This window comes from Schistocerca cancellata, chromosome 6, assembly GCF_023864275.1.
Source record: "Schistocerca cancellata isolate TAMUIC-IGC-003103 chromosome 6, iqSchCanc2.1, whole genome shotgun sequence".
Taxonomy (NCBI): domain Eukaryota; kingdom Metazoa; phylum Arthropoda; class Insecta; order Orthoptera; family Acrididae; genus Schistocerca; species Schistocerca cancellata.
The window spans coordinates 372,851,350-372,864,230 of NC_064631.1; the positions used below are offsets into that span (position 1 = coordinate 372,851,350).

At 40.3% G+C, this 12,881-nt stretch overlaps 1 protein-coding gene across 1 annotated transcript in view; it reads right to left on the reverse strand.

The window, feature by feature from the left end:
- Window positions 1-812: 812 nt before the first annotated feature.
- LOC126088336 (uncharacterized) overlaps window positions 813-12,881 on the reverse strand; it is an 83,452-nt gene continuing 71,383 nt past the window's right edge. Inside the window, exons 4-5 of the mRNA XM_049906470.1 lie at window positions 9,521-9,565; window positions 813-880 (exon numbers count right to left, since the gene is read on the reverse strand). Coding sequence (XP_049762427.1) covers window positions 813-880; window positions 9,521-9,565 — 113 coding nt within the window. The remainder of the gene's footprint in view (window positions 881-9,520; window positions 9,566-12,881) is intronic.

Below are 12,881 nucleotides of genomic sequence, written 5' to 3' on the forward strand. Positions count from 1 at the left end.
GACCAGTGTCATCTAAGATATTACCATAACGTTGGGAAGGGAAAGAAGGAGGATTATTTTCTTTTTTTTGTGTAGAAAGGTCGTGACTAATACCATCGAAATATATGTACTTCTAATAATACGATTTTTTGTAACCGTTATACACTACATAGAACAATAAAAGTCAAGTAAGATCACGTACAGGCTTTTTAATTTTTATTCTAATTGCATTTCTTCTGACATGTATTCAGTTGCTAGGAAATGGCTACACAGCCGGACGTCAGTACACCAAACAAAAATTAAATGACGATGAAAAACAGCCAATTCAGGACTCTTATTTCTACCAAGAAGTCTGTCACGGCTGTGGACCGTGTTGCAACTAAATTGTCTAACTGATATGTTAATTACTGGAGGGCTTCACAACAAATTAAACGATAGAACTCAAGGCTGTACACACTCGAACGCATCCCGATCTTTTCGTCCTCTCCCGTCAGCCTCCCCCTCTTCTCCTCTTCTCCCACCACTCTCTCTCTCTCTCTCTCTCTCTCTCTCTCTCTCTCTCACACACACACACACACACACACACATACACACACACACACAGCACCTGAATATTTGACAGTGATAATTTTTGTTGCAGCAATATTAAGATTACTCCGAAAGTAGCTTTACGATCCAGGGATTTCGTGCGAGTTTTCTGTTGCTGTCACGGTCATATCCACAAAACGTAAGAAAAATAAATTGTAGATGCTGAATCGAGAGAATAAAACTCGATTAATTCCAATGGGAAAATATGTCACCGCTTTTCCTGCACGGATTTTTCCACACCATAATCACCGCACCGAACAGGTTGTAAGCTCTTCAAAGCGAAGACCTGTCGGCTTGATCTTCATCTTGGATACTGCAGTGCATTATGTTAAGAACAGCAGCAAATTTATTTTGCCCCACTTGGAAGCAGCTATTGGTTGTGATAAACACAAATTATAAAGCAGTATCTTTTATGACTGAAGTTCTCCGCTGCGAAATGTCAGCATTCAAAAGCGCCGTGTATGCTACGCATACTCGTTTTGTCATACTGTGAAACATGCATAAGCAGAGACACTGCGAAGACTGCTTAAAACAACTGTGCTTTTCTTTACAGATGAGAAACCCTTACAAAACACCGATACTGCCTAGTGAGCAAATCTAAAAAGTTGTGGGCCTTTTTAGAAGACTACTTTCACTGCGATGCTACTAGAAAAATTACTTAAATTTACATTTGTAAAACAGCGAAGAAACGGACTTTGAAAGTTTCTTTCAAGTGCCGAATGCTATCAAATAAATTCCAAGTCATTCAAAGTGATCTGAGTGATGTACCAACAGCATTAATCCAACTAATTTAATAAGGAAGTAGTGGCAAAAAGACAACCATACGAAGTAAAGTTCCATTATTTATGGGATAAACTGAGAGAAAAGAAGGTGATGGAAACTAGTAAAAGCAATATCACTGGTAAATTAAATAGCTTCCCTTTTGTAGTATAATGTCTTAATAATACATTGTACAGTGAATCAGTGGGAAGTCTATTAGAAAGAACACTACTACTGTAATCGGTAATGAAAGTTTTGTATCAGTTTTGTATCAGAGGAACAACATTCTGGTATGTTACATGTTCTTTGATCTTTATCGTCTTAGGGAAGTATGTGATTTATCGATGCAGACATTGAACTGTGGTATTACCACCATGTTATTCGCATATCACGATTACAGCTAAGATGTTCCTAAACAAATGAAGCAAAAGAAGGTATGAGGGTGGACAAAAAGATGTAAACAGCTTACTTCGTCAAACAAAGGTGAATTTAACGGTGTGTTAGTCATTATTTGGTTTATTACGTTCCACCGAAGACACGTTTTCAAAATAATTATAAGACTGCTTTCGCCATGAGTTTTCAAAACAGGACCACTCCTTTATGTCCATACCTGACAGTTTGTGTCATCATCAGAGAGCCCATTTTTATGAGGTATGTTAATTAACAATCTAATTGTTTGTGGAACATTCAACAGTTTTAGTTGAGTAGTCTGTTGTGGCTATTCTTTCGAAGTTGTTATCCGAATGAGTTCCTCATATGAAAACAGAAAATTGAAAATGGTGGACACGTTAATCCTTAACGTATTTCGTTATTGTTGAACACTACATGTATGAAACCAATGTTTCTCCTTGCACCACACCTGCAGGCTCTCGTGTTGTACGAAGATACATTATATTAGTAATTTTTGAGAACATGAATCACTGAAGTACAGCCGTTTATTTAAAATCTGAAATTGAATATAAACATTCACAACCGTAATAAACTTCTTAAATGTAAGGTTACCGGTTTCGGCCTGTTTAAGATCATCTTCAGACACACATCATGATCGTAGACGGCGGCTGTGAACGGAGCAGATGCTACATCTCCACGAACGCAGTTATACATGATATTCTTCGTGAACTTGCGTAACGCTGACGAGTGCTGTTGAGATAATTATGAAGTTTGCAGTATTTCCAAGTTCCTGAATTCACGAGATAAACATGAGCATGTGGAGAATAATATCAATTAAAAAGTTAACAGTTTTCCGAACCGTAACAAATGAATGGTCTACGAACCAGTAATTAAGGTATGTTATAAAAATAAGGACTTGTTGATGATGTGCTGAAAGATGTTTCAGCGAGGAAGTTGAAAAGTAAGTGTTGTTCAACGTAGGTGAAACTCTGTTCTATAATAACAAGTATTATTTTCAGATATTTGTGAGAGAAGCAAGCCAAAAGACAATTGTATTTTAGGTAAAGAACATCTAGAGTTATCGCCAAAGTACAGCTGAAGTATGCAATGATCACAAAAGCCTCCTAGAGATAAGAGACCTGAAGTTAGAGAAGGAAAGGAAGGCGAGGAATGTCTTGAATTTCCAAAAAGTACTTTGTGCTAAAGATTACTCACATGTTTGTCGATACTCTTGCATCTCAAAATTTATAGATCTATTCAAGTACACGTATCGCAAATGTGAGGCCGGGATAACCTCGGTTTGTATAATTTTGTAAAAAAGTAAATATAACGTCTCAGAGGAAAGAAAAAACCGTCAGGAAGCGAACGCGAGAAACAATGTAACGAACTACATCTGGCAACTGTAGCAGGTCCTTGAGATTATTCAGGACTAATAAGTACTGCTTACATCTATTATATGTCATCGCCATAGAATTAAGGACTAACTCTGGGTAGGGAAACATTGCATACATTATGTTCATCGGTGGCAAAGCAATCCACAGTCCATGAAGTGTCATTCCCTCTGAGCATACGACTTCAAGATCTCGCCGACGAATTGAGGACTAACCGTCATCCATTATTTGGCTGCAGTAGAACCAAGAGTTGTGATATTGCCTATGCTTGGGGTCGATGAAAATAAAGTCTGAACCCTTCACTCAGCCAGGCCATAAATCAAACTTTCGGATTTCATCAATATCTTATGATGAATTTTAATGTCCACAATGACTTCCGGAGTTCACTTGTCCTGTGAGGTTTTTCTACGTGCCAAGTAAATCCTGACAGTTCAAAACATTTCTTCATAGCACAATATACAAACCCTGCGCTTCGGATTGGCGCACCATCCGGTGGGCGCTACGGAGTGGGCTGATGTGCGTTCATTATAGCACGCAGCTGTAATCCGCTGTCGATATGAGGCGCGCTTGAATGCAGGAGCGATGCGACGCGACCAGCTGCCATCCGCGACCTGGTTCTGCTTTTCACTGTGCGAGTGCCAGCTCTGTGCGCTGTCGCTGCTAGAAGCTATGCGACTTGCCACATGGATGCCGCTATATCATTCAGCGACAGCTTCAAGCAGATTTAAATGCGAGTTATCAGCTGCTTGATGCCTGGAGTACGCCGAGGAAGGATGGTAAATCGTCGCTCTTGTGTGTAAGTAATGCGATAATTTACTACTATTGTTTGTACTAAACAGTGGAGAGTCCTCTAGAAAGCAGGGGTTGATGATGAAATCTGTCTACTACTTTCTCCCAGTTATACAGTCGTAAGTCGGAGGACTAGCTCTTATTATGCAGTAGGCAGATTTTATCACGAACCTCTAGTTCGTGACATTATCCGTTGCCATTGGGGTGAGAGGATATCAGAATTATAGGACTTAAAATGTTGCATTTAACAGGGATACTTGCAGTGTCATTTCGAATGTTATAATCCTGATCACTTATTGTATGCCAGAGCCCTTAACATTGCATAAAATCATTATAGTGTCATAGTTTGACATGAAAATTCGGACGTGAAATGACATTACGTTTCTACTTTAAACTGCCAATAGCATTCGAGTTCATGATTATAATCACTAACTGACTATAATTTATATATTTGTCCTATTTACACTGAGACTCCACTGTTACCTCTACTTATGAAAGCCACAGATCTTAGGTAATCATATAAGGCCAATCAATTTAAATTATACCTTTTCTTCTTTTAGGTCTTCAGCTGTGTCAAAGTGAACCATTTATCCATCACCGAGACGTTATGTCTTCGCTGAACCTTGAATGCGTGCAATGCTTTAGGACCATCTCAGCACCACAAGTGTAGGAGTACATATTGTCTGGCATACCAGTTTTCTAAGCACTGATGTTGTACCATCATTATCTTACATATTCACTCAATGTATCGGTAAATCGTTCGTTCTTTCGCTTTTCCAGGACAGATGTCATTCCTATAAATGAGTATTTTTCAAAAAGATACTACTCTTCACATAAATACGTTCCATTTTAGAAGGCAGTGTATTTAAATATTTCGTAGAAAACTTTCGATACGCCGGAAAGATAGAATGGAATTAAGATTTTTAGTGAACTAAATGAAATGAATGCCTCTAATGTTGACTTGTAATTTCAGTTTCTAGATGGGACTGCAAAACTGACAACCAATAAATCAGAATTGTTGTGTTTTAATTATATGATGAATTTCAGGATGTTTTGCTTTGTAAACGCATTTGCTCCAATCCATGGTATATAAGTCACATTGCATCCAGCTCGATATACGACCAATATTGTCAATTACTTTCATGATGGGCGTTGTTAATTACTAGTCATTAATGTTAGTTACAAACTGTCACGCGAGCAGTGGCTTTTCATCTCTTCACTCAGTCATTTTGAATTATTCCTCACTTTGCTGCTTTAGGCATGATGGAGATGATCGATTCTGAGGGGAAAGAGTTCCGACTAATTTTGTCTCGAAGATACGATAATCGCCTGGGGAGTGTGTGTGTATGAGTGTGTGTCTCACTCAGTTTAATCAAAGATGATAAACGGGTCCCCATGGAGTCGCTATCATTTCTTTTCATAGCAGTCGTTATTGTTTCTTTTCTGCTTTATTAAAATGGAAAGCCCTCAAAGGTAACTCAGATGAAGACTGTTCCAGTTTATCACTACTGTTTAGTGGGCTGTGTCGTTAACAAAAGGGCACTTTAATAAAAGTTACTTAGTTCTATGACAGCAGTGTAGTCTAATAAAGTGTAAAATTGTACCTATAACTTGGGCAAAGCTTTTTAAGGCACTGGATTTCACTCACGAAAGCATGTGATTATATGGTGAAAGAGCAGTCAAAACTAGAGTAAATGTGAGGAACAAGTGCGAAATGATGAAGAAATAGGATAATGAGCAGATTGTCTGACTATCACTTCATTCGGAAAGTCGAAAGCGATGGTGAGTGAACAGCCAATCCCAATTCTGGAAAAAGGACTGAAATCTGATATGTGGAAGGGAACATAACACTTGTTCATCGGAGCAAGGAAGACACAAGCGAAGAGTGCCGTTTGCTGCCAGAGATACTAGTCTCATATATTGCTTCTCAGCTGACAAATGAAGCGCCTCTAACTCTACGCTTGTGCCATAACACTATGAATGTGAAAAATGGGCGGCTGTAGGAACCAGGATCCCATAAAAAGTAGAGGACAGAGAAATAAAGAAACGGAAAGGCCTTTACAGATTAGTTAAAGAAATAAGAATGAAAAAGTTACTAGAAAAGACGCTGAGGTTTCCAAAAGTACCCGAGATGACGACTGAGGCGGCCCTTATTCTCGGAACATATAAACAAACTTTTGGTCAGGTTGAGCTCTGCATTAAGGGTAAGTAATGAGAACGAAGTTGTGTGCAGGAAAGTTCCATGTTATTACAGCGACAGGAAAATCAGAACGATTTGGCCGAATATCAAAATCGGGTTACGAATTGCAGCTTACGTTGAATGTGAGCAGAAGCAAAATAATGGGCTTAAATAGGAAACTTTCAGGTAGCTTTTGGGTGCGCGTTAGCGATTTATCCTGGATTCAACCACAAACGTTAATTATCTAAGGATGTCGTTATGAAGCGATGTGAAGGACGAACTTACATAATAAGTGAACAAAGTCGACTTATTGGGAACGTTTAGTGAGAGGTACAAAGAAACCGTTACAAGATCCTTGTGTAACTTATTGTTTAATATGCCACGAGGGTGTGGGACTCTCTACAGTTCGGATTAAAGGGAAGATTTGAGACGTGTTACTGAATTTTTTACTTTCTTTTGACGAAGCGATACTGTCGAATTTCAGAATACGAAGATTTAACGCTGTAAAACGATTCTGTCATCACAAGTGTACAGATCCTTGTTGGATGTGAAGATGAAGGTAAAAGGGGTTGCGACACAGATACAAACATTTGCCTGTGCTCGATTTGTGCAAGTAATTGGAATGGGGCGGGGGGGGGGGGGGGGAGAAATAACAGAATGAACTATTATCCGTCGTTTGCTATAGGCATCTGCGAAGAGGAATGAAAGGGACATTGTAGCGAGAGAGAAAGATTCGAATAACTGTCACGGATTATCGAGGGCGCTACATGAACAGAGTAAATATAAACCTGGTATTAAAACCTACAATTAGTAGTTTCATACTCCTTCATCCTATCCTGCCGAATGCCGTTCGACAGGAAACGACTTCCCACTCAGTACAAGCTCTTATATTCTGTCTGCCGATGTTGTTGCTTTTCAGTCAATAACATCATTGGCGTCCGTTCATGCTAAAGACTATCGATACCTGCTTGGTGGCTATGTCAAACATTGGTCCGCTTAATCGATAAAGTGGAGTCGTTAAGAGTACTCGCCAGGACACGTAACGTGTCACAATAAGTTGGAAGGTGGAGCACGAGGCTCAGGTGAAGGAAGTAGAGGCGTCATCTCCTTGGTACTGACCATCGAAGCTACGGACAATAGCGGAGTACTCTATCGGTGTGTGTATTTGTATATGTATCATAGCAATAGTAATTATATTAAAACGGCATGCTTAAAAAATACTCCCCAAAGTTAGATTTATATATGTATATCATTAAGTATTGCTTTTTCCTTTAAGCCCGAAAATATTCAGGGCTCTACAGCTATGAGTATAATACAGTAGAATAATCATCTATAATACAATATTTGTTGACCAAGTATCCAGCAACACAGCTGATTTTTACATTCTTTCAAAACTTCCAGAAACTTGTATTATCTATGATTTACCCGTAAGTAAGGGTGACAAACGCGCCGATTTTACAGAGATATCATTTTTCCTATTTCATTTAGTATTTAAGAGTTGCAAACAATACTTCTTTGATACTTATAAGGAAAAGAAGGAGAATTTTTGTGAAGTGGACTCGGTCAACATCGTGGTAAACGTTCTGAAAAATACCAACATGTGCTACAAACCTAACAAGACGATATTTCCTCTAAATATAACTTTGGCAATAAAACGTCTTTTCTTTTTTAATCTCTCCAAAATTTCCAAAAAATACCTTCATAAATAGTAGCTGCAAACTGCTGCTTGGTAAAATCTGTTCGAGGATACGGATTATTTAGAAAATGCAATATCTACTGAACTGTAGACGACGCACAAACAACTGCGTTCCTTGTAAACATGGAGAAAGGGAATGATATTCCTAATGTTACAGGCAGTTGCTAAACGTAGTCAGCTGTCTTTAAATGCTTGTACTAATACGCTACGTAGGAATTAGGAGAGGAGCACAAACGAGCGAGGGTATAGAACTTCATCGTAGGTTTACATCTTACACTGGTGCATTTGCTGTAAAGAATGGGATCTTAGTTAAGACACGGTGTGTCTTCCCAGCTCACTGTACACGAAGCAGAAGCAGAGCTCGAGACACATCGTTATCTGTACACGACGTCTAATGTGCCCATATTCACACGCGTTTTCTTCAACAGGTGTTAGAGATTTGGCAAAATGACTTGATGCATTAAGGTGGGGAGAGGTTGATTGCTGTGTTATGAGGTATCGTGGATCGGAATTTACGTGCAAGGATCTATACTAACAGCGGAAATATCGCCACTGTCTTTACAAGCTTCGAATGTTTACTACACAAATGGTCCTGCTCGTGTGGTTCTGAGTCTGTGGAAACGGTGAGAGTGTCTCCTTACATTATTGGTGTGGTCACACTAGAAAGCTGCAAGTCTAAAGTTGTGGACGAGTCTATTATCTGTCCATCATACGGTTACATCTGAACGGTATGTGGGTGATCACGTAGGGAGTGTTAGCTGAGGAGACTTGTCGAGTAATTGACGATTTTTGCTAATTTCAAGTTTTCAGTGGCTACAGTACAAGGATTAATTCTATCATATGAAGTTTGTTTTTGTATATGAATACCGTACACTTCATCATTTAACTACGTAGTGCTGTGAGAAAGGGCATCTATCTGTCATGTGACCATCGCTGACATTACGTCCAGCGTTAAAACTTTCGTCGATTCGACGGTCGGTAACATTATTGTTCCCCTGACACCTGCAAAGATAATAGGCGACTGTGAGAATTTTGCCCAGGGCGCTGAACGAAGTTTTAACGAGTACGTCTGGTCAGTGATGCGACTGCTTTTTACCATTGATGAAGCCACAGATTCTCTTAAGTTGCATTTGGGAAAGAGCTGCACATACGCAGTGGCAGCTATATGGATGCTGTCTCAATTTAATCGCCTCCTTACAGTGTTCTTTTTGGAATGCCTATCTCTCGGTAGTTTTGAAGGGCACTGCTCTTTTTCCACCGTGCATAGTTAGCATTCCAACTCAGACCGGCACGTGCTAATTGATTGGGATGCGAGAACAGTGCTGTTGACTACAAGAAGTAATTACTGTGCTCCTAGTAAGGGGATGCACCCCTCAGTTTTGCGTAAATGATGGTGAAGTATTTGACGACATAGACCGCACAGTCTGCTACATCCCTTCGCCGCAAGGGTGAACACAGTAGTGTATCAACTGTTGCGCAGTCATCAGGTGGCGTCCCGTCGGTGAGGTCACGGCCGCTGCAGCAATGGCAGCCGGACCCGGTGGTAGAGGTTGCAGAAGCGGCAGTATTAGGTAGTTGGGTCGGTTGCGGAGAGGGACTGGCGTTCTTGTGGAGGCTGGGCGAGCGCCAGTCACAGGTAGTTGGGTCGGCTGCAGAGGCAGCACAACGAGCCGACGTTCTTGTAGAGGCTGGAGGAGCGGCGGCGCCGCTTGCGCGACCACTGGCCACCCCCAGCGCCCCCGGCGCCGCCTCCGCTGCGGCTGCCTTCCGCTTCCTGGAGCGCCGAGTTCCGCTCTGCAACAGACACCATTACTGCACAATAGCTCGTCACAGTGTAAGTCAAAGGCGTATTCAGAAAATACGTACCACGTTAAGGCTTAGTGCTACTCTGTTGGACAAAAACGCTGCATTAACATATAAAATTAGCAGCCCCGGATCTACGGAATTTCCGAACCAGGGAAAAAGTTGATGGTGCTCTCGTGCGTTTGAGATAGGACGTCATAATTTAAAAAAAAAATTCAAAACTTCGTTCATTTTGTAGCGCACATCTTTCTGAAGAGTTTGATATATGAAATATGTATGTTCGTGGAAATGTAAGACATGTAATCTGGTCTTCAGTGTGCCAAAGTGGAGTGCCACGCCACACAGCGTTCCTCTGTCGCACGTCACTATATTTCGCTCTGTGGAATTCAAAGATGTATACTTTGTAAGCAAGACATCAAAAATAAATTCATGAGAGTGGAAATTATAATGTCCTGTGGTGCTTCCCTAGCTCCCAGTCGGCCGGTTTGACATCCTGCCTCAGTTTAAAAAGAAACCTCACAATACTGGGTAGGATTATTTGTGAGCGGGATAATAAGAGCCGGTCAATTGGCCGAGCGGTTCTAGGCGCTTCAGTCTAGAACCGCGCGACCGCTACGGCGCAGGTTCGAATCCTGCCTCGGGCATGGATGTGTGTGATGTCCTTAGGTTAGTTAGGTTTAAGTATTTCTAAGTTCTAGGGGACTGATAACCTCAGATGTTAAGTCACACAGTGCTCAGAGCCATTTGAACCATTTTTGATAATAAAGACTCTTCAGAAAATTTGCAGTCTTTATTGTCTATTGGGTAATAACTTTCTCTTTTGTGAGGCATAAAATTAAATACAGCGAACATAAAAGCATTAAAGACAAGAGAAAAACAAGACAGTACACATTTCTTCAATCCTTAGGTATCAGGATTTTTTTCTCTCTAATCTTGTTACAGCTTTATGCGGCGAGGCTTCCTTTCTGCAAAAGAACCTATTATCTCATCGGGTTCGTCAAACATTTTGCTACATGAAAAATCAAAATGTCGTCGTCTAATACTGAAAAAGCTGTTAATACGAATGATACCCAAGACTGGTGTGCTTGCTCGTCTTGATTACGTCTATTTTGTCACTGTCAGCTAGATAAAACGAAACAAGCCTTTTTAGTATTACAACAATTGTAACACATACTAAAAAATTGTCATTTTTATCTATCTCGTTACATAAATAACTCGACAGAACATAATTCATGAAGTACCAATATCAAATGCCTATTAGGCCTACTACAAGCATAAAGTTTTATGTTAGGAAATAGTTTCACGTTTCCTTCATATACTTCAGTTTCTCAAGCAGGAGATCAAAAAGTAGTAATAGTAGTAGTAGTACTAAATTTTAATATAAATTTGGAATCGTTATATTCGTCCATATAATTTGTGTGCTGTCCCCGTTTCTTCCCCTTCCTCGTCCTTACCAACAATCTTATCACAAATTCTGTAACTATTTCAGCCATTGTCAAAACGTATTTCCCAGTTAACTTCAGTAACCCTACCAGAATCACAGGTTTCCTTATGAAGCGTTTATTCTTCAGTTAAGCGTTATTATATGTTCGTACAACACGTTTTCCGCGCTATTCCGAAAATAAAATTAAGCCGCTACTAAACGGGGATTGTTAAACTGGCTCCTAGTTGTGTACCGATCTGGCAAAATTTTTCTGTGAAACGTTCGTTTTCTTGGATAACCGAGAATATAATATGTAATCTTTCTTACCTGTTATTCCTGTTAGTCGTTTATTTAAAAAAAATGGTTCAAATGGCTCTGAGCACTATGGGACTTAACATCTATGGTCATCAGTCCCCTAGAACTTAGAACTACTTAAAACCTAACTAACCTAAGGACATCACACAACACCCAGTCATCACGAGGCGGAGAAGTTTATTTCCACTCTGGTATAATTATAACAAGGCTTATCATTCGCACACGCGATCAACCACATAAACAAACAACAATTGGCACCCACCCTCGCACCCACCCGTTCGGGTTTGTTCGACTCAGCTCGTGTAGCCCCGTCCCATTTTGTCTGCGGAAAAGTTAATTTCTAGATGCGATGATGATTCGTCTGGCAGAGACATCACGTACACTATCCACGAACTCAAAAATAAACTTCTGATTCGTTTAGAAATCAACTTAGGATGTGTTCAAAAATGTTCAAAGACCAACAGCGATGCGTTTCAAAATTATATGAACAATGGATAATCCAAAGTGCGCTAGATGCTAGGCGCTTTGTGAAACTAGGTTTTTTGCTTCAAGAATAAGAATTTGGCGCTCCCTGAAATTGCCGCTCGGGGCAGATACCACGGTTTGCCCCCCTCCCCCCCCCCCGTCCCTCCCCCTAAATTCGGGCCTGAAAATTAGACAATCACTATGAAATAATTGCAACATTCTTGGCTACTCTTCTTCGGATCAATTCTTGCAATGCTTTTGACAGCAGGTGTGATTTAAGCATGAAGCAGTTTTTTCAAACAGATTCCGGTCGTATCGAAAGAACACTACCAGAAAGACACAACAATATCTTCACTCCGCGATAACAATGGTGATGTTACTAATGGTAGTGCCACTAAAACGGACTTGCTAAATACGGATTCCCGAAATTCCTTCACCAAGGAAGACCAAGTAAATAATACAGAATTCGAACCAAGAACAACAGGTAAAAGTAGATATCCTCGGTGCAGCAAAGCAGCTTAAACCACTCAATGAAGACAAGGCATCTGATTGTATACCAGCCTGGTTCCTCTCATAGTATGGTGATGGAATAGCTCCATATTTAGCACTCATATACAACCGACCACCCACTGAAAGATCCATGCGTGAGGTCTAGATCATTGCAACAGTCACACCAATAGCCAAGGAAGGAGATAACAGTAAACCGCTGAATTACAGACCCAAATGTGTAACGTCGGTTTGCAGTACGATTCTGGAACATATAGTGTGTCTGAATATTATCAGTTATCTCGAAGAAACGACCTGTAGACAAGCAGCCAGCACAGATTCAAAAAATATTGTTCTTGTGAAACACAACTAGCTCTCTATTACCACGAAGTGTTATTGACAGTCGATGTCAAATTGATTCCATATTTTTAGGTTTCCAGAAGGTTTTCGACATCATGCATCACAAGCGACTTCTAAAAAAATTGCGTGCCTATGGATTATAGTCTCAGTTGTGCGACTGGGTTAGTGATTTCCTGTCATAAAGGCCACAGTTCGTACTAACTTGCACAAAGTCATCGAGTAAGACAGAAGTAATATCTGGCATTCTCCAAGGAAGCG